This window comes from Artemia franciscana, chromosome 21, assembly GCF_032884065.1.
Source record: "Artemia franciscana chromosome 21, ASM3288406v1, whole genome shotgun sequence".
NCBI lineage: Eukaryota > Metazoa > Arthropoda > Branchiopoda > Anostraca > Artemiidae > Artemia > Artemia franciscana.
In genome coordinates, this window is record NC_088883.1 from 19,383,269 (window position 1) to 19,408,525 (window position 25,257).

General features: G+C 39.9%; 1 protein-coding gene across 14 annotated transcripts in view; it reads left to right on the top strand.

Annotated features, from left to right (window-relative positions):
- The window catches only part of LOC136040669 (phosphatidylinositol-glycan biosynthesis class F protein-like), a 98,986-nt gene that overhangs the window by 27,086 nt on the left and 46,643 nt on the right, over positions 1-25,257 (top strand). For 6 of the 14 annotated variants that reach the window (XR_010620858.1, XR_010620852.1, XR_010620851.1 and 3 more), the window contains one exon: positions 10,911-10,983. The exons of the other annotated variants lie outside the window; for them this stretch is intronic. Coding sequence is in view for 2 of the 6 variants with exons in the window: in XM_065724963.1 (XP_065581035.1) it covers positions 10,911-10,983 (73 nt within the window). In the remaining 4 variants the exon portion in view is untranslated. The remainder of the gene's footprint in view (positions 1-10,910; positions 10,984-25,257) is intronic. 14 annotated transcript variants of the gene reach the window in all.

Below are 25,257 nucleotides of genomic sequence, written 5' to 3' on the forward strand. Positions count from 1 at the left end.
GACATAACTTCACAATCCTATCTTTCATTTCTAATTCCTTGATTTCTATCACTTCTGGCACATTGGATACAAATAACACTAGCTGTTGAAGGGTCTTTTTAGGTTCGAGGAGGGCTTGCTCTTTCACAGTCCTCTTATTCAGTGCATCTGCATAACTTTGGTATGCCTTGGCTGCTCTGTTCATTGGCAAATTTTGGGCAACTGAAATTTTTATGATTTCACGGTTTTGTTGGCGGGCTGGGCAGCTACCAGATGTTGTTGAATTGTTTTTCCCACAGTTAGCACAGACATACTTTTTGTATTTTCCAGACTCTTTTGTTTCTAATTTTAAGGGACATTCTTTAGAAGCATGTTTGTTTGCACATCTCAAGCATACCGCATGTGGTGACCTACATTTTTCTTGAGTATGGCCATACTTTTGACACTTAAAGCACTGTATTATTGGTCGGTTGTACCTCTCAATATTCCTTCTTCTTCCATAAAGCCAAATGCTCTGAGGTAGAGAGTTGCTCTCAAATGCAACACAAATACTCAGGCTATCCTTTAATTTTTTGGTCTCTCGATTGTATCTTTTCCTCTTTAGTTCCTTAATCTCAATTTTAGTTTCTGCCCTGAGGTCTGTTATCATTTCTTCCTTTGTGTAATCTAGTGCTATTTGCTTGATTACATCATAGCTGACCTGTCTTTTCTCTTCAGGTGCTTCTTCAACATTGTCAAACTTCTTTATTTTCATTAAAGTATCCAATACAGTTTGTGATTGGACATATACATTAAGCCTATTCCTATCATAGTTTGAGTAAAAGTCAAACTTTTCAGTTTGAAGAATTTTCTTTAGCTCTAGAGTGATTGCTCTGTCTGATGGAAGTTTTACCTGTGAAGTGAAAACCACTGTAAGATTAGCCACTGATTCACTGCTTACAAAATCAGTAGTTGACTCTTTTCAATTATTCCTTGTATTGGATTTCTCTAAAAATCTGTCCACTATAGGAGGTTTAACAGTTTTAGAGGTTTCTTGCTCTAGAGGTGATCCACTTCTCTTACCATTTCTTTTTAGTACTAATCCCTAATCCCTTCAGCCTCCATGGGATTTACGACATTTTTGATGTCCTCCTCCTCTTCTTGGGGGAAGAGAGGATAATCAACTGATAACCCTGAAAATCTATTATGGACACTCACTGAAGGTACAAATTGTAAATTCTGGGTTTGGGGGGTATGATATAAATGGCCTTGATGGCTTGTATATGGCAGGGGTGCATAGTAAACTGTGTGGGGCCCTTGTGTTTCCTGATATGTTGACTGAGGGTATTGTAAGTGAAAATTTTTAGGTGGGTGATGGGGCTGTCCAGAGTATACTGGAAATGCCTGGGTGTGAGGTGGTGAGTATGCTATGTGTGGAGGTGAGAATGATGTTTGTGGAGATGAGAATCCTATTTGTGCTGGTATTGACCCTGTTTCGGTTATATGGTTTGTCTGTTGTGGATGGGTAGTACCCAATGTGCTACTTCCCCCAGGGGGAACCCCCATTAAATCTAAATGCTCTTACCCAGATTAAAGTTTTTACTACCAATAAATCTGAAAATAATCCTGGACAAAATTTTATTTTTCAATTTTACCACGTTGGTCCGTTTTCGTCCCCACTCTCACAACTTTGCTCGATCCTAATTTATGAGGTTTGAAAGATCTGCAAATACATTTCTTAAATCATAGGCAGCGTAATAGTGCTGCCTATGTAGAGGGCGATGTGGACACAATGTATTATTTATTGCTTTTATTTATTTTTCTTTTGGTTTTAGGCCAGGGCACTTACTATCGCAGGAGTTGTCGTAGAAACTTCGAAAAGGGCTTACTCCATTGCCGAAATTGAAAACGCTAGTGCCCTTTTCATAGTCGAAAGTGGTTGGAGAGCAATCAAAGCCCTCAGGGGAAGGGCTGTAAGTTATGCCCTGGGGGCATTTAAGGTTAATATAGGAAGGGTGATCACATAAACTTCGGAGGGAGCTTGTTGGATTGCTAATCAGAAGTTTTAGTGCCCTTTTTGAGATTCAGGGGGATGGGAAGGTGAATATCCCCTCTCCCACACCTCGTACTTTCCCGAAAGTAGTATAGTAAATGGGCATCTGCCTCGTCTAACTCATCCATTCAGTTTACATCTTTTTCTGTCCATTTTACATCATTCTAACGTCAAATATTATATATCTTGGACATTTTCTATCTCTACATTAAAAATGAAAACAGGTCATTGGAAATTAAATTGGTCTAATTTTTATACTTTTCACAATGTGAATACGGGTTCTAGAACATTTGTTGATATATTCGTTTCGATTGATCGGAAGACATTGGAAGAGTAGCGTTCCAGGTTCTATTTTCGGAGCAAAACTCCAAATCACATCAGAGGTTATATTCCCATTCACAATTGAACCATCCACTAATGTACTTTCTTACTTGTACTTGTGGTGGGAATCAGGCGTTTCCACCTCACCCGGCATCGATGATCTTGGAGACCTTCTTGGACCGTGCTGTTCGATCTTCTGCCAGCTGCTCTGCAAAAGTGAGCCACTGAGTTGACCATCTGTGACCGAACTTTTTGAAACCCCCGATAGGTTCAAGGTCTGACTTGGCCAGGTTCCATTATTTCTTCCTCTGTCCTTCTTGGCGTCTCTTGCAGGAGCTAATAGGCTCAACTAGAAGTATTTGGCAAGGCAGGTACTATGGCGGTTTCCGTAATGCATGGCCCAACCATTTCAAACGGCTTTCTTTAATAGTGAGTGCAACATCTCCCTGAATATGGCACGTTCGACGTATATCCGCGTTGGAGATATGTCCACGTAGCTGTACTCTGAGAATTCTTCGCAGACAAGTATGCTCAAACATCTTCAGTGTATTTTCATGCTGTAGTTTTACTGACCATGTTTCGCATCCGCAAAGGAGAACGGTACGGACTAGTGCCATTCAGATTCGAAATTTCGTTCGGACACTGACTTCACGGCGATTCCATAAGGATTTCTGAAGCGATGCAAAGACTGTCTGTGCTTTCTTTATTCTCTGTTGGATATCAGTGTCAGAAGATCCGTCAGTACAAAGCTGGGAGCCTAGGTAATGTGAAACGGTTGAATTTTTACAGCTGAACTTGGTTGGCGGTTAGTGAGAATGGTCCTGTGTTGGGTTAATAGCCATGAATTTCGTTTTCTCTGTGCTGACTGTCAAGCCGACCAGCTCTGCCCAGGCCAGCACATTGTCAAGCATGTTTTGGGCTTCTACGGGGTCTCACAAGAGGCCAACATCATCCGCATAATCGAGGTCAGTCAGTGAGAGATTCTGTCCAATCTACGTTCCTGGATAAGACGACAGAGCATTTTCAAGCACCCAATCGATGCAATAATTGAACAGAGTCGGAGAGAGGACACAGTCTTGTTTTACTCCGAACTCAACCAGGAATTCTTCGGTGTCTTCACCATAGACTCTAACTCGGCTCACTGACGCGTCATAGTATGCCTTCATCAGTTCAATAAACTTCAGCGGCATTCCGTCATTCTCTAGGATCTTCCAAAGTTTCTGGCGAGTGACAGAGTCGAAGGCGGCAATGAAGTCCAGGAGCATCAAGATCACGGGTAGGTTGTACCTTTCAAACTGCTGGATAATGAGGCGAAAGGCGAAAATATTATCATTATATCCCCTACCTGGTCGAAAGCCGGCCTGATTTCCTCGAGTTCTTTCCTCCCTTGTCCCTTTGAAGTGGTTCAAGAGTATGATCCCGAATATTTTGACTGCAATGTCTATGAGACTTATTCGGCGGTCATTTTTGCATTCGGTTTTGTCTCCTTTCTTATAGAATGGGAGGATGACTGATGTCTTCCAATCTTTTGGGAAAGAGTTGGTCCTCCATACTTCTTCGAGAATGCCATGGAGGTGTTCATCATTGACGTTCAGCAAAACTGTTCGTATGTTCGAGTATAAAAGTTTCTTTAATTTTAGGGAGTTTGAGTTTCTCTATGTCTAGGACGTGTCATTTTGCAGATAATTTGTTTTGGAGCTGAGTCGGAATCTAACTTTTGATTTTAGTAAAAAATGACCCGGCCCACTTTTTGATCCAGTGTCCCCTTCTTCTTAATACTCTCGAGACTTCAATCATTGACTTCCAGCGACGAGAAACGAGTAAATAGTCGATTTGGGCGTGGGTTCGACCATATCGGGATCTCCAAGTGTAAGTGTGGCACGATTTGTGTTTAAACCATGTATTAGCCAAACTGAGATTATTCAGTATAGCAAACATGAGTCTAACTCCGTTGCTACAGCGGTCGCCCAAACCATGGTTGCCAGTGGCCCATTTGGAATTGTTTAATCTAGTGCCAATCCTGGAATTGAATTCACCGCTGATTACGAGGATGTCCTTGCTAGAGGTTGGAGGTCGTCGTAGAATTTGTCTTTCAGGGGGTCAGGGGCGTTTCGAATAGGGGTATATACAGATGGTATTAATAGGTTATGGCTCTGATCTTCTAAACGGGTCTTCACAATTCTGTCAGACACTGCTTCGTAGTCCAGGAGTCCCGATGCGAACTTGGGCGTCATGATTATTCCCACTCCTGCGAGGCTGTTCCATCCATTCGACCAGAATTAAACATAATGGCCGTTTTAGCCGAAGGGGCTATTAGGTCATTTGTCTATTCTTGTCTTTGTCTCTGAATTATCTTATCTCTGAAACACAGAGTATGTCTAGGTGTATAACCTAGACTTAGAGGTAGATAAAATTCTTCAGCTACGAAGGCTTGCGCTAGTGAACATTTGATGGAACAGAGGTTCCAGCAGCCGATATTCGGGCCTTGTCTGCTTGATAAGATGATAGCTAGCTCACTTTTTGTCGAGGTCACCAGCCTCGACGCATTGCTTAAAGCCGGGAATGCTGTAGCCGAATTTGTTCTCATATTAGACATATTTGACAAATTTCTGGATGTTTCTTGGGTATGATTAACCGCAGGGGCCCTAGTCCTACGGGTCGCACGGAGCGCGTTGGTTGTCACTTCGCTTGACGTCAAGCTAGGTGACGTTTACAGCCTCTTGCCGCTATAAGGTGTGCTGGCGGCTTCGCTCTACTGCCTAGGGATAGAAGGGGGAAGTATCCTTGCTTGCAACGCCACCACCACCGTGGCAATTTACAAGTTTAGCTTCCCCCCTGTGCTACCACTTACAATCAGCAAAGCCTTCAGGAGAGCCTATCAACAAAATCTACAAAATTAAATGAGTCACTCACTGGTGGTTTTTTCTGTCACAGTTTTTTATTAAAAAAAAAAGGCTCAAAAGTAAAATTAAAGTAGTGAAATGGAGTATGAGGTTCATTTCGTCGTTGTGAGAACGACATACTAAGAACGAAGAACAGCATTTCTGTTCCCGATTCCCTAACCCGATCGGTTTTACAATGCGCTAAATAAGCGCAGAGTAAAACCGATCGGGTTATTAGTAAAACTGAGGATTGGGTTTTGATAGAACGATGAAAATGAACGCTGATATTCAATTTAAAAAAATACCTTAAAAGCCTGGTGGGAACCGGCTACCACTATTTACTCTACTTAATTTTTCAAGTTGACATTGAAAACGTTTAATGGTTAAAAAATTACTTAGTGTTTGGGCAAAGGTTTTCTTCTAAGCTTTTGTCCACAATTTGACTAACTGCTTTAAATGGAAAATGGCAAATTATGACAATTTATAAATCAAAAGGAAAGGCTTTTGTAGGTAGGCTTGTAGAACTATCCGAAATTATAAAACAAATATTTGTTCAATCTTTTTCAGGGCATTAACGAAGCCGTGTGAATAGTTCATCCAAATTATCGAATGTGCTTTGATCTTTAATAGGGTATTCCGATTGGCAACAGTCAAGTCTGTAATACCTCTGAGGTTCGAATACCGTTAATTTGCTTCTTTTTAAAAATTGTTTAATGTCCAAAAATTGAAGTAAGAACCCTTGTATTGTTATAATAATTATCATATTAGGGTTTTTGCGTGAATTCTATGAATTGTCAGAGGCAGTTAAACGGGGTATTTTTCAAATATCCTAAAACCACCTTTGTCAAAATTTTAACTAATTCATAAGTGAAATTCACAACATCCTTAAATGACTAGACACTGACCCTACTCTGCGATTAAATAAGAAAACAAGTTTTTTTTTCAGCGTAAGGAGTGAGGTGTTGACGAGAGGACAACCCCTTTCATATATGGACTAATTTCTGTTAGTTTTAAGTTTTAATATCGCTCCTTACTTGCGGTTAAAAAAAACCTCTTTTTTATATAATTTCTGAACGTTTCAGAATTAATGCATGTCTTGATTTTGGCTCACCGTACATGAATAATTATAACAGAATTAACTTTTTTTTTGCTAAATGACTTTCTCATAGTTTCGATTTTTATTATATCGGACGATTTTTATTAAAACGGGTGGGGGAGGAGTCCTAGTTGTCCTCTAATTTTTGGTTACTTAAAAAAACAACTAGAACTTTTTATGTTTTTACGAACGTTTTTGTTACGGATAGGAGGGGGTCCGCCCCCTCGTCAATAACTCACTCTTTACACTAAAGCTTGAATTTTGTCCCATTCTTCAGGGGTCACTCTTCGAGAATGACCCCTGAATCTTCATTTATTCTATTTGCTCATTGTTCTATTTTCTTTTTTTATTTATTTTCTTATTGTTTTTATGGCACTTGGTATTAACCAAGTGACATATAGCGATCGTAAATTCTGTCGGTCTCTCTGTCTCTCGGTCCCAGTTTTGCTAGTTTAGGCACTTCCAGATAAGCTAGGATGATGAAATTTGGCATGCGTATCAGCTACCAAACCAGATTAAATTAGAATAGTCATTTCCCTGATTCCACCATCTGGCGGGGAGTGGGGGGACGGTTAGTTTAGAAAAATTAGGAAAAATGAGGCATTTTTTACTTATGAACGGGTGATCGGACCTTAATGAAATTTGATATTTAGAAGGATATCGTGTCTCAGAGATTTATTTTAAATCCCGACCGGCTTGGTGACATTGGGGGGAGTTGGACGGGGAAAACCTAAAATTTTGGAAAATGCCTAGAGTGGAGGGATCGGGATAAAAATTGATGGAAAAACTAAGTACAAGTCCTAGATACGTGATTTACATAACCGGAACGGATCCGCTCTCTTTGGGGGAGTTGGGTGGAGGGTTGATTCTGAAAAATTAGAAAAAATGAGGTATTTTCAACTTACGAAGGAGTGATCGGATCTTAACGAAATTTCCATATTTAGAAGGATCTCGTAACTTAGATCGCTTATTTTGAATCCCGACCGGCTCCAGTGTCATCGGGGGGGATCTGGGGGAACCGGAAATGTTGGAAAAGGCTTAGAGCGGAAAGGTCAGGATAAAACTTGTTGGGAAGAATAAGCACAAGTCCAAGATACGTGACTGACAAAACTGGACCGGATCTGCTCTCTTTGAGAGATTTGGGGAGGGGGGGGTAATTCAGAAAAATGAGGCATTTTTAACTTACGAACGAGTGATCAGATCTTAATGAAATTTGATATTTAGAAGGATCTTGTACTTCGGAGGTCTCATTTTAAATCCTGGCCAGATTCGGTGACATTGGGGAGAGTTTGAGGGGGAAACCGGAAATCTTGGAAAACGTGAAAATTGAGGTATCTTTATCTTACGAATGGGTGATCGGATCTTAATGAAACTTGATATATAAAAATATTTTATGTCTCAGATGCTCCATTTTCAATTCGAATCTGATCTGGGGACACAGGGGTCTGGAGGAGGGAAATATAAATCGTGGAAACCGGAAATATTGGAAAATGCCTAGAGGAGAGAGATCGAAATAAAACTTAATCGAAAGAATTGGCAAAAGTTCTAGATATGTGATTGACATAATTGGAACGGATCCGCTCTGTTTGGGGGAGTGAGGGCTGGGGGGTGTTCATTCGGAAAAATAAGAAAAATGAAGTATTTTTAACTTAAGAACGGGTGACCATATATTAATGAAATTTGACATTTAGAAGGAACTCATGTCTCAGAGCTCTTATTTTAAATCCCGACCAGATTCGGTGGCATCGGGGGAGTTGGAGGGGGAAACCGGAAATCTCGGAAAACTCTTTGAGTGGAGAGATCTGGATGAAACTTGGTGGGTTGAATAAGCAAATGTCTTAGATATGTGATTGACGTAACCGGATCGGATATGCTCTTTTTTGGGGAGTTAGGTGGGGTCCAGTACTTTGGAGAGTTTGGTGCTTTGGGATGTGCTAGGACGATGAAAATTGGTTGGCTTGTCACGGACTTGCACAAATTGACTTGATAAAGTTGCTTTCCCCGTTTCAACCATCTGGGGACTGATATGAGAGGAAAAAATTAGAAAAATGAGATATTTTTAACTTAGATGTGGGTGATCGGATCTTAATGAATTTTGATATTTAGAAGGACCTGGTGTCTCAAAGCTCTTATTTTAAATTCCGACCGCCATTAAGCCTCTGATTTTCCTTTTATATCAATCTATTGATTCTTAGAATTTTGCTAGGACTCATGCCAATGAGCGTTTGGCTCTTGTTTTTTTTTTAAATCTGAGAAAATTTTGCGCCCTCTTCATGGAAATTCTCTTCCCTTATGATAAATTGCTCCATGGAAAGATCCTCCCACGTAACCCCAACCCCTCCGGCTAACCGCGAAAAAATCCCCCTGAAAACGTCTGGACACTTCCCAATAACCATTACTATATGTAAATAATGGTCAAAGTTTGTAACTTGCAGCTCCTCCCCCGGGGACTGGGGGGGATTAACCTGTCCCCAAATACATATTTATAAGGTTTTTTGACTATGCTGAACAAATAGATGTCTCAAAATTTTGATCCGGTGACTTTTGGAAAAAATGAGCGTGGGAGGTGCCCTTCAATTTTTCTGGTCACTCAAAAAGGGCACTAGAACTTTTAATTTCCGGTATAATGAGCCCTCTCGTGACATTATAGTACCACTGGGTCGATACGATCACCCCTTGGAAAAAACAAATAAGACAAAAACAAATAAACATGCATCCGTGATCTGCCTTCTGGTATAAAATATAAAATTCCACATTTTGTTGATAGGAGCTTGAAACCTCTACAATAGGTTTCTTTGATAAGTTGAATCTGATGGTGTAATTTTTGTTAAGGTTATATGACTTTTAGGGTGTGTCCATTTTCTAAAATAAAGCAAATTTTCTTAGATTCGTAACTTTTGTTGGGTAAGACTAAACTTGATGAAACTTATATATTTAAAATCAACATAAAAATGTTATTCTTTTGATGCAACTATTGGTTTCAAAATTCCGTTTTTTGGAGTTTCGGTTACTATTGAGCAGGGCCGCTCCTCACTACAGTTTGTTACCACGAACTCTTTGACAAGAGAATCGGAAGTCAACGAGAGTTTGAGAGTGAAGTGGTTAGACTAGCCGTGAATAGGGAGAATAAAATGCTTGAAGTTCACTGCAGTTCTAGTCAACTCAAGTCCAAGGTTTGAAAAGAAATTCACTATTTTCTGGAAAAATTGTATCGTTTTATTTTTGTACACACGAGCTTTTCTGCATTTGACCGCGGTGCACTGTAATCTAAATTAAGCTAGTATTTCTTTCGGTAGGTTAAGTTCAAATCTGTCAAAAATCGGCAATAAAATTCTTGATCTGCGTTTTGTAAGAACAGTAGTGCCATGCTTACGTGCAGACGAGGAGGAGTGCAATTCCCTCATAATATTGTATCAGTATCCCTGATAAGTATCTCTCATAATCAATATCCCTGTATCCCTCAGTATCCTATTCTTCCCAACCTTTTATTAATTGTGAAAAAACACCCTGAGTCTTGGCTATTCTACTTCTAACATCTTCACTGCTCTCACCATCTTTACTGCAACAAGCAAAATTACTTTTTTGCATCGGTAGTGCTAATCTTTCTCCCGGGTTTTTTTTGGCACTTTTTGTGCCATTTCTAAAATGGTGGGGCTAGCGGGCTTCCAAAACATCATAGCCCATATAAAAGATATTACTCATATCTACGTATTCTCTATAAAATCCACCATCTGCAAGTGCTAAATGGCACTAAAACTGACACTATTGGTGCCACGTCTCAAGTGGAAAAGCTGGGGCTAGTGGGCAGTAAGAACTTGTTAGAGAGATGTTTAATGGCTCATCTGAAAGCTTTTGCTCATATCTACGTGTTTTTTGCCAGTTCTACCATCCGTAAGTGCCTAATAGCACTAAAACGTGGAGGAATAAAAGCACTAAAATCTGTGTTTTGTAAGAACAGTAGTGCCATGCTTACGTGCAGACGAGGAGGAGTGCAATTCCCTCATAATATTGTATCAGTATCCCTGATAAGTATCTCTCATAATCAATATCCCTGTATCCCTCAGTATCCCTGTATCAGTATCCCTCATAATATCAGTATCCCTGATAAGAAATTATATTATTTCTTAAAAAGTCAAGGAGATTTCAACCAATATGACATCCCTTGGCATAACCTGCTGAAACTTGTATGAAAATACTACAACGGGAAATTCCCCCATGGAAAATTTTCACCGCTTGTAAAATAATATTTTTAAACTGAAAGTATTTAAAATGCTTGGAAAAGAATATTAACTGAAACGTCAGGGGATGTTGAATAATAAATATCAAGAACATTTGAATACTGGGAAAGGAAGCAACTGGCAAGTATTTGTGTTCAAGGGTCTCGAATTTCAGTCACTGTGAAAATTATTCGAGCGATTAAGAAGGTCTTGTGGGAGGGCAAAAAAGCCATTATCCCTAAACTTTTCGCAAAAGAATACTCGACAATCTCTCAAGGTTCCTTGATATATATATATATATATATATATATATATATATATATATATATATATATATATATATATATATATATATATATATATATATATATATATTCTTTTAGAAGTGGCCAATTCCCTGTTGCTTCGGTGCTGTTACTGGAATTCTAATCGGCTTCGGCTCTGTGGGCCTTAGAAGTAAGTTCCTGTTTTCTTTTAATTTTAAACTTTAAAGACAACCCAGTTTGAATGTTAGGTTTCTCAAAAAATTTCTTTGACTCCTCGGCCTGTGAAAATACTGCGAAAGATCAGGTGAAACTGGAAGTTTTAGTCATTTCGCAGTCAATTGAATTATTTAATTAATTTCCCTTTATCCTAGTTCTAACCTATTTATAACAAAATATAACTTAATAATCTATTTATGAACTAACTTATTCCAAAATAACCTGTTTCTAACCAAAAAATGAACTGAAACTGGAAAGTTTCAATTATTTTCCAAGCGATTGTTTAAGCTACTTCCATAGAATTACAAGTGTTTTATTTATTTCTCTTTAATGTATCATCGGCTTAGATAGAATTACAACTGTTTTATTTTTTTTTTCCTTATTCGTATTTCTAACCTATTTACAAAGAAATTCAACTTATTTATAACCTAATCTATTCCAAGATAACCTATTTCTCATCAAACAATCAACCAAGACTAACTGGAAAGTTTTACTTTCCAGTTGCAGCTGATTGTTTTAACTGCAGTTGATTGTAGTTGAGTTGCAGTTGATTGTTGTTGTTCCTTTATGCAGTTGATTGTTTTAACTGCTTGAATAGAATTATGCACTATTTGTTTTTCTTTAACTTGCATTTCTTTGCAGAATTTTTTTCTTTTGTATAGATAAACAAGTATTTGCGATAAAATATTTTTGTCAACTACAGACGTATTAAGTGTAAAATTCCACAGCTCACACCACGAGGATGACTATGCGAAGAATTTTGTTCAGAGTCAATTGGAGGTGGGCATAGAATTGTCCGGCTATTGCTCCGACCTTTTAAACAGGCCATCACAATTCCGTCAGACACTACTTCATAGTCCATAAGTCCCGATCCGATCTTGGGTGTTATGATTATCCCCACTCCTGCGAGGCCAGATCCATCCATTGTGCCAGAAAAACAGTATGGTCTTTTTACCCGAAGGGGATATTAGGTCAATTGCTGTTCGTCCGTTCTTGTCTGTCTCTAAATCTATCTTGTCTCTGAAACACAGAATATGTCTAGGTTATATAGATAAATTTCTTCAGCTACGAAGGCTTGCGTTAGTGAACATTTCATGGAATAGAGGTTCCAGCAGCCGATATTCAGGCTTTGTCTCCTTGATAAGATTGTATCTAGCTCATTTTTCGACGACATCCCCAGGCTTGACGAATTACTTAAAGCCAGGAATGCTATAGCCAAATTTGCTCTCATATTAGAAATATTTGACATAGTTTCTTGGGTATGATTAACCGCAGGGATCCCGGTCCTACGGTCGCCCGGAGCACGTTGGCCGTCACTTCACTTGGTGTCAAGCGAGGTGATGTTTACACCCTCTTGCCGCTATGAGGCATGCTGGCGGGTTTTTTCTACTGCCTAGGGACGGAAAGAGGAGCATCCTTGCTTGCAACGCCACCACCACCCTGGCAATTTACAAACATAGCTTCCACCTTTGCTCCCTCGTAGAATCAGCAAAGGCTTCAGGAGAGCCCATCAACACGATTTACAAAATTAAGTGAGTCAATAAATGCGTTGGTGTTTTTTTTTGTCATTGTTTCTTATTTAAAACTTGGGGCTCAAAAGTAAAATTAAAGTAGTGAAACGGACTATGAGGTTCATTTTGTCGTTGTAAGAACGACATAAAAGAACGAAGAACAGCATTTCAAAGAAGGCCTTATAAGCGCAAAGTAAAACCGAACGACAACGAACGGGTTATTAGTATAACTGAGGATTGGATTTTCATAGAACGATGAAAACGAACGCTACTAGTACTTGAGATTCATTTTACAAGAAGAGCTCAAAAGCCTGGTGGGAACTGGCTACCATTATTTACTCTACTTATTTTTTCAAGTTTACATTGAAAATGTTTAATGATTGAAAAAATTGCGTAGGGTTTTGACAAAGGTTTTCTTCTAAGCTTTTGTCCACAATTTGTCTTACCTTAGACCTTAGTTTCTGCAGAGCCATCAGTAGTGCAGAGGGCATCGACAAAGCCTCTCCATTCGCCTTGCATTGTTGCTGCAGCGATGACGTCTTTCCATTCAGGTAGTAGTGAGGTACCAGTCGTCCTCAGATCTCGGTCATATGTTAGTCTCAATGTATTTTTCGGACGGCCTCGCTTTCTTCTGCCGTCTGGCTTCCATTATTGACTGACTGCTTTAAATGGAAAATGTCAAATTATGACAATCCATAAATCAAAAGAAAAGGCTTTTGTAGGTAGGTTTGTAGAGCTATCCGAAATTATAAAGCAAATATTTGTTCAGTCTTTTTCAGGTTATTAATGAAGGTGTGCGTTCATCCAAATTATTGGATGTCTTTGGACCTAAATACCGTAATCCGATTGGCAGCAGCCAAGTCAATCCTAATTCGTATGAGGTTCGAACACCATAAATTTGCTTCTTTTTATTATCTTTGGATGTACAAAAATTGGAGTAGCCCCCCTTGTATTGTTATAATAATTACTAGCTGTTGGTGTGGTGCATTGCGCCACACCGACACCTAGTTGGTGGGGGCGCTTCGTGCCCCCCAAGCCCCCCCGCGCGCGTAAGTCGTTACGTGCCATAATAGTTACGCGCCATTGTAGTTATGTCCCTGTGTCCCGCCTGTGAATATAGATAGATATAGATGTGTTTTTAACTACGTAAAACTTGCGAATATACAATATTCTTCGCTGTCGCATTGTCTGTGCATATAAATAGATTGTCAGGTCTACCGACTCTTATACATGCAACATATAATTGTCCATGGGATAACAACCAGTATTCAGATCTATACCGCATTTTTCTAATAATCGCCCTTGGGTTTTGTTATTAGTAATTGCTAATCGAATATTCCCTGTGTCCCCGTCGTCATTTATATATCCCCCATGTGCCCTTCTGGTGTCCTCGTTGTATTTGTGTCCCTGTGTCTCGGTCGTCATTTATATTCCCTGTGTCCCGGTCGTCATTTGTGTCCCGGTGTCCTTGGCTTGTCTTTCGTCACTATGAAATACATATCTCCGAACCTTTATTTTTTTAACTAAAATCTGGTAGGCATTGATTATCTTATCCAAGTCAAAATCCCCATCCCAATTATCATCGCTATCATTTTCAGTTTTTATACGTTTTGACTCTCGCTGTCCAGGCTGATTTTCATCTAACTGCGCGGTTTTGCGTTCTTTAGCCGCAAGCCTTTTGGTATTAATTCTTTGAGCAGCTTCCTCGGCTGTTTCTTCTGCCATTGTGGGATTAATACTAAAATTTCTCTTTGAAATAACTATTTGAGCAGCTTCCTCGGCTGTTTCTTCTGTCATTTTAAGATCTATACTAAAAATGTCTCTTTGAAACGCCTTTTTATATACTTATAATGACGTCATATACAAAGCCTTTGACGTCATATACAAAGCCTTTGACGACATATACAAACATACAAAATACATACGTGACGTCATAATGCTCAGTCCTTATAATGACGTCAGTGGAAAAACAACTTATTTTTATATATATAGATGATACTAGGATTTTTGTGTGAATTCTAAAAATTGTCAGAGGCAGTTAAACGGATGTGTATCAAATACCCACAACCACCTTTGTCAAAAATTTTAACTAATTCATAAATATAATTCACAACATCCTTAAGTGACTAGGTGCTGACAAGATTCGGAAGTCAACGAGAGTCCAAGAGGGAAGTGGTTAGAGCGGCTGTGACTAGGGAGAATAAAATGTTTGAAGTTCCCTGCAGTTCTAGTCAACTCAAGTCCAAGCTGTGAAAAAACATTCACTATTTTCTGGAAAATCTTGATGGTTTTATTTTTGTGCACAGGAAATTTTCTGCATTTGACCGCGTTGTACTGTAATCTAAATTAAGCTAGAATTTCTTTTGGTATGTTAAGTTCAAATCTGTCAAAAGTTGGAAATAAAAGTCCTAATCTGCGTCTTGTAAGAACAGTGTTACCATACCTACGCGCAGACGAGGAGGTGCGCAATTCCCTCACAATATTGATAAAAAAATTAATGTATTCCTTAAAAAGTAAAGGAAATTTCGACCAATTTGACATTCCTCTGGCATAACCCGCCCGCTGCTCCTCAAAGAAAATACTATAAAGGAAAATTACCCCTGGAAAATTTCCTTCACTTGTTAAATGCCGGTTGTATTTTAAAACTAAAAGTAATTCAAATGATAGGGAAAAAATATTAACTGAAACGTCTGGTGATGTTAAATAATTAATATCAAGAAAATGTAAATAATTGGAAAAAAAGCAGCTGTCGAGTAGTTTTGTTCAAGGGTCTCTAATTTTAATTAGTGTGAAAATTATTCCAAAGATTAAAAGGGCCTTGTGGGGAGGGTAAAAAATACGTAACACCTAAAACTTTCGCAAAAGGATTCTCAAAAACTACTTGAAATTTCTTGGCGATCCGATAAGGAGTTTAGTAATGCATACAGGACACATAGACAGACATACATTCGATCTTGTATATATGATAACGTCATGTCACCAGGTCGTCATGTCGTCATTATGACGATGACGTCATTAAAGGTATTTAAGACATTTGCTTACGGAAAAAGGTTTAATATCAAAATGACTGAAGAACCTACAATGTCAACAGCCGAGGAAGCTGCTCAAAGAGTCTATGCCAATTTTCTTGCTGCTGATAGAGAAAGTAAGAAAAGAAAGTGTGCCGAGGAATCACAAGAGCAACGCGAAACCAGACTTGCTGCTAAAAGAGAAAGTGAAAAAAGAAGGCGTGCCGAGGAATCACAAGAACAGCAAGAAAACAGGCTTGCGACTGATAGAGAAAGTAACAACAGAAAGCGTGCCGAGGAATCACAAGAGCAACGCGAAACCAGACTTGCTGCTAAAAGAGAAAGTGAATAAAGAAGGCGTGCCGAGGAATCACAAGAACAGCAAGAAAACAGGCTTGCGGCTGATAGAGAAAGTAAGAAAAGAAAGCGTGCCAAGGAATCACAAGAGCAACCTGAAAATTATCGCCTGGCATTCAGGTACAGCCCAGTCGATTATTATAGCTTGAGTAGATGTGTTCAAATCGGGACAATGTCTAAAATTTGTCTCTATTGCAAGGCCTTGAAATTCAATAGTTTAACAATGGGAATGTGTTGCGCCTCAGGAAAAGTTAAACTTCCTCTATTGGCTGCACCACCAGAGCCATTGAAGACTGTGCTTACTGGAACTACGTCAGAATCTAAGCGTTTTTTATCACAGATCAGAAACTATAACTCATGTTTCCAAATGACGTCGTTTGGTTCCCAAATCGAAAATCCAGATCAATTTATGCCTACTTTCAAAGTAAAAGGGCAAATTTATCATAGAGCAGTGTCCCTTCTACCATTCTCAGGCGAGAATCGAAAATTTTTATAATTGTACTTCATCAGTGATAGAAATTCTGAATTGAATGCACGTTGCAAAATTTCTCCCAACGTTGAAAGGACAATCTTTTCCCAATTGCAACATCTTTTCCACGAAAATAATAATTTAGTGCGTCTGTTCAAAACAGCCATCGATTTGATGCCTACTGATACGCATATAATTGTTATTTCCGCTGATGAAACGCCTCCTGGCCAACATGTGCGTAGATACAATGCTCCAAGTATCGACGAAGTGGCAATCGTTATGGTCAGTGATCAGTTTTCACCTCGAGATATTATTCTTCATAAGCGAAACGCTCAGTTGGTAAGAATTGTTGAAACTCATCGATGCTACGATGCCCTATAATATCCTATCATTTTTTGGGATGGAGCCCGACGGCTATCCTTAGCTTAGACCTTAGATCCTCCAGAGCCAGGGGTGGCTCATAGGGCGTCTTCGAAACCTCGCCAGACATCTCGGAGCTGAGCTGCAGCCATGACGTCCTCCCACTGTGGTTGAAGAGACAACTCCGCATTTCTCAGGTCTCGGTCGTACTGTTGTCGTAAGGTGTGTCTTGGTCGACCTCTTTTTCGCCTCCCCTCGGGACGCCAATCATATACTGTATTCGGGAGTCGATCCTCTGGCATAAGGAGGACGTGGCCAAGGTATGTCCATCTCCTACGTTTCAGAAGGTCAGTAACTAATGGCTGACCGGTTCGCCGGCGAACTTCTATGTTGGTGACCTTTTCCTGCCACGATATGTTCAGGATTCTCCTAAGGCACATGTTTTCAAAGGCTAGGACACGTTTCTCTAGCTGGGTGTTTAGTTTCCAGCATTCACTAGCATAGAGGAGGATGGACATCACATTGCTATTCAGGAGGCGGAGCTTCAAGCGCATAGAGTATTTACTACTGCGCCAAACTGGTTTCAACTTGCTAAAAGCCGATGTCGCTTGTCCAATTTTCCTCTTGATTTCGTTGGCTATTTCACCATCGTATTCGATCCAACTCCCAAGATATTTAAATTCCTTGACCTGCTCAATAGTCTTATTTTTGCATTTTAATATGAGTGGGGAGTCAGATGTGGCCATACTCTTTGTTTTACTGACATTTACTGCAAGTCCCATTTACTCGGCCTTTTCGTGTATGGCGTCGAGTAGCAGCTGCAATCGCAGTTTCGCTTCTTCAAGAAGAACAACGTCATCTGCGAAGTCCAAATCGGAGATCAGTCGGCTGCTAATCTTCACTCCAATGCCTGAAGACTGCCGTAGAATATAGTCCATTACAATGACAAACAGAAACGGGGATAGGACACACCTTTGTTTGACGCCAGACATTATCTTGAAGAAACGCGTGTCCCCATTTTCTGTGCGTACACAGCATTCACTATCCTCATATAGTGCGATTATCATTTTGACTAGTTTATCAGGTACTCCGTAATATTTCAAAATCTTCCATAAAGTGTCTCGGTCAACAGAATCGAACGCCTTTTCAAAATCAATGAAGAGCAGGTACAGCTTTTTGTTCCATTCTCTGGACTCTTCCACCATCAGTCTAAGAATGAAAATAAGATCAGAGCAAGACCTACCAGGTCGGAACCCATGTTGCTCTTCCCTGAGATGTGAGTCCAGGGCTGCTCTTAGGCGTTGTAGTATTACTGAGGCTAGTATTTTACTAGGCACAGACGTCAAATTGATGCCCCTCCAATTGTCACAAATTTGTGCATCGCCTTTCTTGAAGAGTTTGACCAGTATACCTCTGGTCCAATCTTTTGGGACTTTTTCGTTGTTCCAAATGGCCACTAGAAGAGCAGTCCATACGAACATGCAGGCTCGAAGGGACGCTTTCAGCATCTCTGCCGTGATCCCATCGACTCCAGGTGCACGTCCATTTTTCAGATTTTTCACAGCTGTCGTCACTTCTACCGTGCTGGGCGGGTCAGCACTTACGTCAATTTGTAAAAATGGCGTATCCGGTACTGTTTCTGGATCATCAGGTCTGGGCCTATTTAAGACTTTCTCGAAATGTGAGGCCCATCTCTCGTCAGCTTTCTGTGGATCCGAAATAATGTCTCCATTTTCATCTTTTACAAGGGATGTACGATTTGTTTTCTTTCCAACTATCTCGTTTGTTAGTCGATAAACCATTTTTGAGTCTCCTTTCTTTGCAGCTTCTTCTGCAAAGGCTGCTTTTCTCTCAATGGCAATTCTTTTGACTTTCCTGGCACTTCTTTTCACTGCTTTATCCTCTTCTTTGTAGCGGAGTTGTAATTGGGCTTTTTGCTCTGGGATTGATGTATTCAGGATAAGCGTTCGGGTCTCCTTGCGTTTACTGATGTATTTCCAGGTGTCATCCGATATCCATTCTTCTTTCTTTCTTTTCTTGAAGCCAAGGTTGGCCTTCGCAACGTCATGGTACACACTCTTGACTGAGGTCCATTTATTCTCAACATCAAAGCCATTGGTTTCGTCGAGCAGATTTAACGCTTCAAATCTGTTCTGTAGAGATATGCAGAAGTTTTTGCGGATGTCAGGATCTTTCAGCTTATCGGTGTCAAATTGTTTATGTGTTGCAGTGTTAGTTTTCTGCTTCTGAGCTTTCAGTTTGATTCTTACTTCGGCTATCATCAGGATGTGATCTGTATTAACATTCGCTCCTCGAAAACCCCTCATGTCACATAGGCTACTTCTCCAACGTCTTGACATGAGGAAATGGTCGATTTGATTCTTCGTACGGCCGTCGGGGGACACCCATGTGTACTTGTGAATCGTTTTATGGTCGAACATACTACCACCTATTATCAAATCGTTGCTTAGTGCATAATCGATTAGCAGTGTGCCATTCTCATTTATCTCTCCCATGCCATGTGGGGCCAGAACTTCAGGGCAGTACTGGCGGTCTGCACCAACTTTAGCATTTAGATCGCCAACCACGCAGAGTACATCATGCCTGGGAACGTCTTTGGTGACCGAGTGTAGCATGTTATATAAAGCATCTTTCTCCTCTTCATCAACTTCGTTTGTTGGAGCGTAGCATGCGATGATGGTCATTTTTGTGTGATTTGATACGAAGCGAGCTGTCATTATACGTTCGTTAACTGGGTTCCAGTTTGTCATTGCTTTGTGTGCAAGTGGCGACATCAGAAGTCCTACACCAGCGCGGTGGACGGAAGGGTGACCACTATATGCCATGACATATTCATCACTGAACTTCTCTAATCCATTTCCAGTCCACCTTATTTCACTGAGAACGAGTATATCGATGAGGTATTGTCTCATCTCTTTAAGAACTTGCTCTGTCTTGGATAACTGGTTCATCGTTCTCACGTTCCAAAAACCCATCTTTAGATTCTCTTTCGCAGTCAAAAGTCGGTTCCGGGGGCATGCAGGGGTCGTTATCTGGGGAGGTGATGTATCCGAGGCTGTTGTAGACGTTTCAGTTGCAGTTGTTTTTCCCCTGAAGGTTGCCCCTCAAGGTCCCGGGTGTGGGTTGCAAGCCCACAGCCCAACCCTCCTCATTTGCGGACTTGGGACCGTCATGCTCCCCCGACCTCTGTGAGGCAAGGATCCTTACATGGTTGAGTTAAAAATGATAGCCGACGGCTATCACTTTAATATTAAATGGATGAATCCAGCCACTAACAAAGAAATGAATAAGAAATGCAGTGCAATGTATTATTATTCCTATAGACTAATGATTCGGCAGAATGAAGACAATTATATTTTAAAATGCCGACAATTGTTTCACCAATACGTCGTTGATATGTATGCAAAAATTGAATCAGAACGTTTGCTATATATTCGTCTGAATCAGACCAAGCTCCGCTCGGAACAATACATTCATTTGCGAGATGCAGTTGTAAATGACGGTAATACCACAAACGTTGGAAGATTAACGATTTTACCTTCGTCATATAATGGCAGTCCCCGTCATGTGCATGAATATGCTCAAGATGCTATTGCGTATGTTCGTCTCTATGGTCGTCCAGATTTATTTATTATACTAGCTGTTGGGGTGGCGCTTCGCGCCACCCCAACACCTAGTTGGTGGGGTGATTCGCGCCCCCCAAGCCCCCCCGCGCGCGTAGGTCGTTACGTGCCATATTATTTACGCGCCATTGTAGTTGTGTCCCTGTGTCCCACCTATGAATATAGATAGATTTATATATGTGTTTCAAACTACGTAAAAATTGCGAATATACAACATTTTTGGCTTTCCCACTACTGGGAGCTTTCCGTTTCCAATTGCCAGCAATTTATCTGAAAATGTTTGACCAGAGTCATCGTTTTGCAATCGGACACGCATATTTGTAGTTAATTTTAATATTTTTACTTGTGCCCATAAATTAGAATTTTTCAGGCAAGCATTCATTTCGTCTGCAGGGGTTAAACTACGTAAAAATTGCGAATATACAACATTCTTGGCTTTCCCATTGTCTGTGCATATACAAAGCCGTATGTACTAATACAGACGTCATATGCAAACGCTCTTTTTACAAACAAACAAACATGCATACACACAACTCGTTTTTATATAGATAGATAGATAGATAGATACAATACAAATTAACTGCGTAAAACTTGCGAATATACAACATTCTTCGCTGTCCAATTGTCGCTGCATATAAATAGATTGTCAGGTTTACCGACCCTCGAACATGCAACGTACAATTGTCCATGGGAAAAACAATCAGTATTAAGATCTATACCACATTTTTCTAATGATTGACCTTGAGCTTTGTTAATGGTGATTGCAAATGCTAATCGAATTGGGAATTGCAATCTTTTAAATTGAAAAGGCAGATCCGTTGGAATCATGGGAATGCGAGGAATAAGAACAGCCTCACCCTCAAAAGGCCCTTTCAAGATTGTGGCCTCTATTAGGTTTTCCATTGTTTTTTTTTTACGGCAAGTCGCGTGCCATTGCCAAGCTTTGGTGGGTTGATATTTCTTAAAAGTATTATTGGTACGCCTATTTTTAGTTGTAGCACGTGTGGTGGAAACCCTGAAAGATCTATGGAATTTAAAAATTCAGATGGATAATTAACCGCTTCATTTGGTTCCAAAACTGTGTCGACTGACTTGTAAAGGACTGCCTGGTCTCGAATCTTGGTCAAAACAATATTTTTAAATTTCGTGGACGTCTATATTTTTGGGTGCGAGAATCGCTCTTTCACTTAGCCATTTATTATTTTTATAATTTTTTAGAATATTCGGAAATACTTTTTCAATGAATTCATTTTTGGACGTCACTAAATTACAGAAATCAGCAGGTAGTTGTATACCTCCTGAAATTGAGTCTACTGGGAGCTTTCCGTTTCCAATTGCCAGCAATTGATCTGAAAATGTTTGACCAGAGTCATCGTTTTGCAATCGGACACGCATATTTGTAGTTAATTTTAATATTTTTACGTGTGCCCATAAATTAGAATTTTTCAGGCAAGCATTCATTTCGTCTGCAGGAGTTGATCTAGGTATTATAGGTAATGTTTGCCTGAAATCTCCCGCAAGCAATATTAATGTGCTGCCAAAGGGTTTCGACTTCCCTCTCAAATCTTTCAAGTATTGATCCAGAGCCTCGAGCGATTTTTTGTGTGCCATTGTGCACTCATCCCAAATAATAAGTTTGCATTGGTGCAATACTTTACCCATTGCAGATGATTTGGAAATATTGCACGTGGGAGTTTCTGTAGAATGCAAATTCAGAGGCAATTTCAAAGCGGAATGAGCAGTTCTTCCACCAGGCAGCAATGTTGCGGCTATTCCGGACGACGCAATTGCCATCGCTATATCATTTTTTGATCGAATTGATGCCAGAATCAGTTTTATCACAAACGTTTTACCAGTACATCCTGGCGCATCCAAAAAGAAAATTTCTCCAACGTTGTTATTGACACAATGCATTATCGTATCATAAATGTCTTTTTGTTCCGACGTTAACTTGGAAATGTTATTTTGTACATACGACAATAGATCACTCGTACTGTAACTTTGTTCACGATCCAATTCTACACATGTCGAAACAGCAGCGATACGGTTAGGTGAAGGCATTCCCAAATCCTGAAGAGGTCTGTTTGCCATACGTACGCACAAATCTTCTCTAATAACTAAAGTGTAGTTATAAATTTCTGATGTAAAATCAAAAGTCATATCTGACGTCACTAACTGTTTTCGATGGAGTATATCTTCGGACATTTTTGACTTATATTTTTCCCATAATTCTGTAGGAGCTGATGGAGAGCAAGTTGTTAAAATGATGCCAAACAATGCACGAATTTGACTTGGGGTTGACGTTTCGCACGCGTCATTGATGCAGTTATCCCAATGTTGGTCATTCTCCAACAAATTCAGAGCTTGGCATGCACTACGGTAAGTGTCATGTATAGTACCGTTTACAGTTCTCAAATACTCAAAGGATGTCGGACCGGGTACATTCACCAAAAGCAGGCGTAGAAAGAAGCATTCATGTTGATTGGGGTGAACGGTGTAGAGTCTTCCTATCGTGGTATCTTTGAAGATGGTAGGTTGGCCGTCGACTGACTTACCCTGTTTTTGACGTTCAAATACTTTATTTTTAGTATTCCACGGGTAATACGAAGGCACTTCAGTATACAGCAGTTTGTTTGCAAAAGAATCATTTTTGCAAAGCAAAAAAAAAGCTGTTAATTTTGTATCCGGTGGGTTCAGGGCTCTTTGTTGCACGTTGGTTTCCGAAAAATAAACAAGTTGACCATTCTGTAAATGTACCGCTAGGTGAACAACAGCTGGACTACGTTCATGTATCGGAAACGAAAGAATTCGCCAAACAGCTTCATTACTGCTTATGTATCTTCCAGCCTGATATTGTACGATTTCGTCGAAATCTTTGATTTCGGGCTGCAAGCCAAAAACTGCCATGTCACTGCCTTTGTTGACGTATTTACATATGTATTTGATTGCCTTTACGGAGTTACAGTATTCAACGTTTATGTGTGCATTAAATGTTTTTGATAATAATGGAGAATATGGAACAACCCACTGGTTATCTACTTCGATGGTGGTACCGTTACGCTTCTTTATTATTGCTGTTTTACCGCCATCTTCAGTAGATCTTCTTCTATATTGTGAGTAACCATCATTGCCAGTAATTGTGTTGGATACTAAAAGTCGAGGATATTGCTTTGTGCACCTTCCTTTGGCCATGCATGGTGAATTTTCGTTCAGTGCACCGCAAGGTCCATGTATCATATTTTTTACAATAATATCATGTAACCCCTTATCGACATTTTTATCAGGTATTTCAGCGGAAATCACATCATCAATTTCGTTCGAAGTAATTTTTTATGTAGCCAGATTAGTATATGTGTGTGTGGCAAACCTCGTTTTTGCCATTCCACTGAGTACATCCAGCATCGCACTGACCCAAACACTTCAAGTTGTACTATGTAGTTTATCAGTGATTTCAACTTTTGCCGGAAGACACGGGCCGTAATGTCATGCCTATTAGCCGCCGATTGTCCTTGAAGTAAAAGCTGCAGTATCTCGTCCCAAGATTGATTACATGTAAATGTAATAAATAAATCTGGACGACCATAGAGACGAACATACTCAATAGCATCTTGAGCATATGCATGCATATGACAGGGACTGCCAGCATATGACGAAGGCAAAATTGTTAATCTTCCAACGTTTGTGGTATTACCGTCATTTATAACTGCATCTCGCAAATGAATGTATTGTTCAGAGCGGAGCTTGGTCTGATTCAGGCGGATATATAGCAAACGTTCTGATTCAATTTTAGCATACATATCAACGACAAATTGGTGAAACAATTCACGGCATTTTAAAATATAATTTTCTTCATCCTGCCGAATCATTAGTCTATAGGAATAATAATGCATTGCACTGCATTTCTTATTCATTTCTTTGTTAGTGGCTGGATTCATCGATTTAATATTAAAGTGATAGCCGTCGGCTCCATCCCAAAAAATGATAGGATATTGTAGATCATCTTAGCATCGATGAGTTTCAGCAATTCTTCACAACTGAGCGTTTCGCTTATGAAGAATAATATCTCGAGGTAAAAACTGATCACCGACCATAACGATTGCCACTTCGTCGATAGTTGGAGCATTGTATCTACGCACATGTTGGCCAGGAGGTGCTTTGTCAGCGGAAATAACAATTTTATGCGTATCAGTAGGCATCAAATCGATGGCTGTTTTGAACAGACGCACTAAATTATTGTTTTCGTGGAAAAGATGTTGCAATTGGGAAACGATTGTCCTTTCAATGTTGGAAGAAATTTCGCAACGTGCATTCAATTCAGAATTTCTATCAATGATGAAGTACAATTGTAAGAATTTATGATTCTCGCCTGAGAATGGTAGAAGGGACCCTGCTCTATGATAAATTTGCCCTTTTACTTTGAAAGTAGACATAAATTGATCTGGATTTTCGATTTGGGCTCCAAACGACGTCATTTGGAAACATGAGTTGTATTTTCTGATTTGTGACAAAAACGCTTAGATTCTGACGTAGTTCCAGTAAGGAAAGTCTTCAATGGCTCTGGTGGTGCAGCCAATAGAGGAAGTTTAACTTTTCCTGAGGCGCAACACATTCCCATTGTTTCACCGTTGAATTTCAAGGCCTTGCAATAGGGACAAATTTTAGACATTGTCCCGATTTGAACACATCTACTCAAGCTATAATCATCGACTGGGCTCTACCTGAATGCCAGGCGATAACTTTCAGGTTGCTCTGTTTCCTCGGCACGCTTTCTTTTCTTACTTTCTCTATCAGCAGCAAGCCTGATTTCTTGCTGTTCTTGTGACTCCTCGGCACGCTTTCTTTTCTTATTTTCTCTATCAGCAGCAAGCCTGATTTCTTGCTGTTTTTGTGATTCCTCGG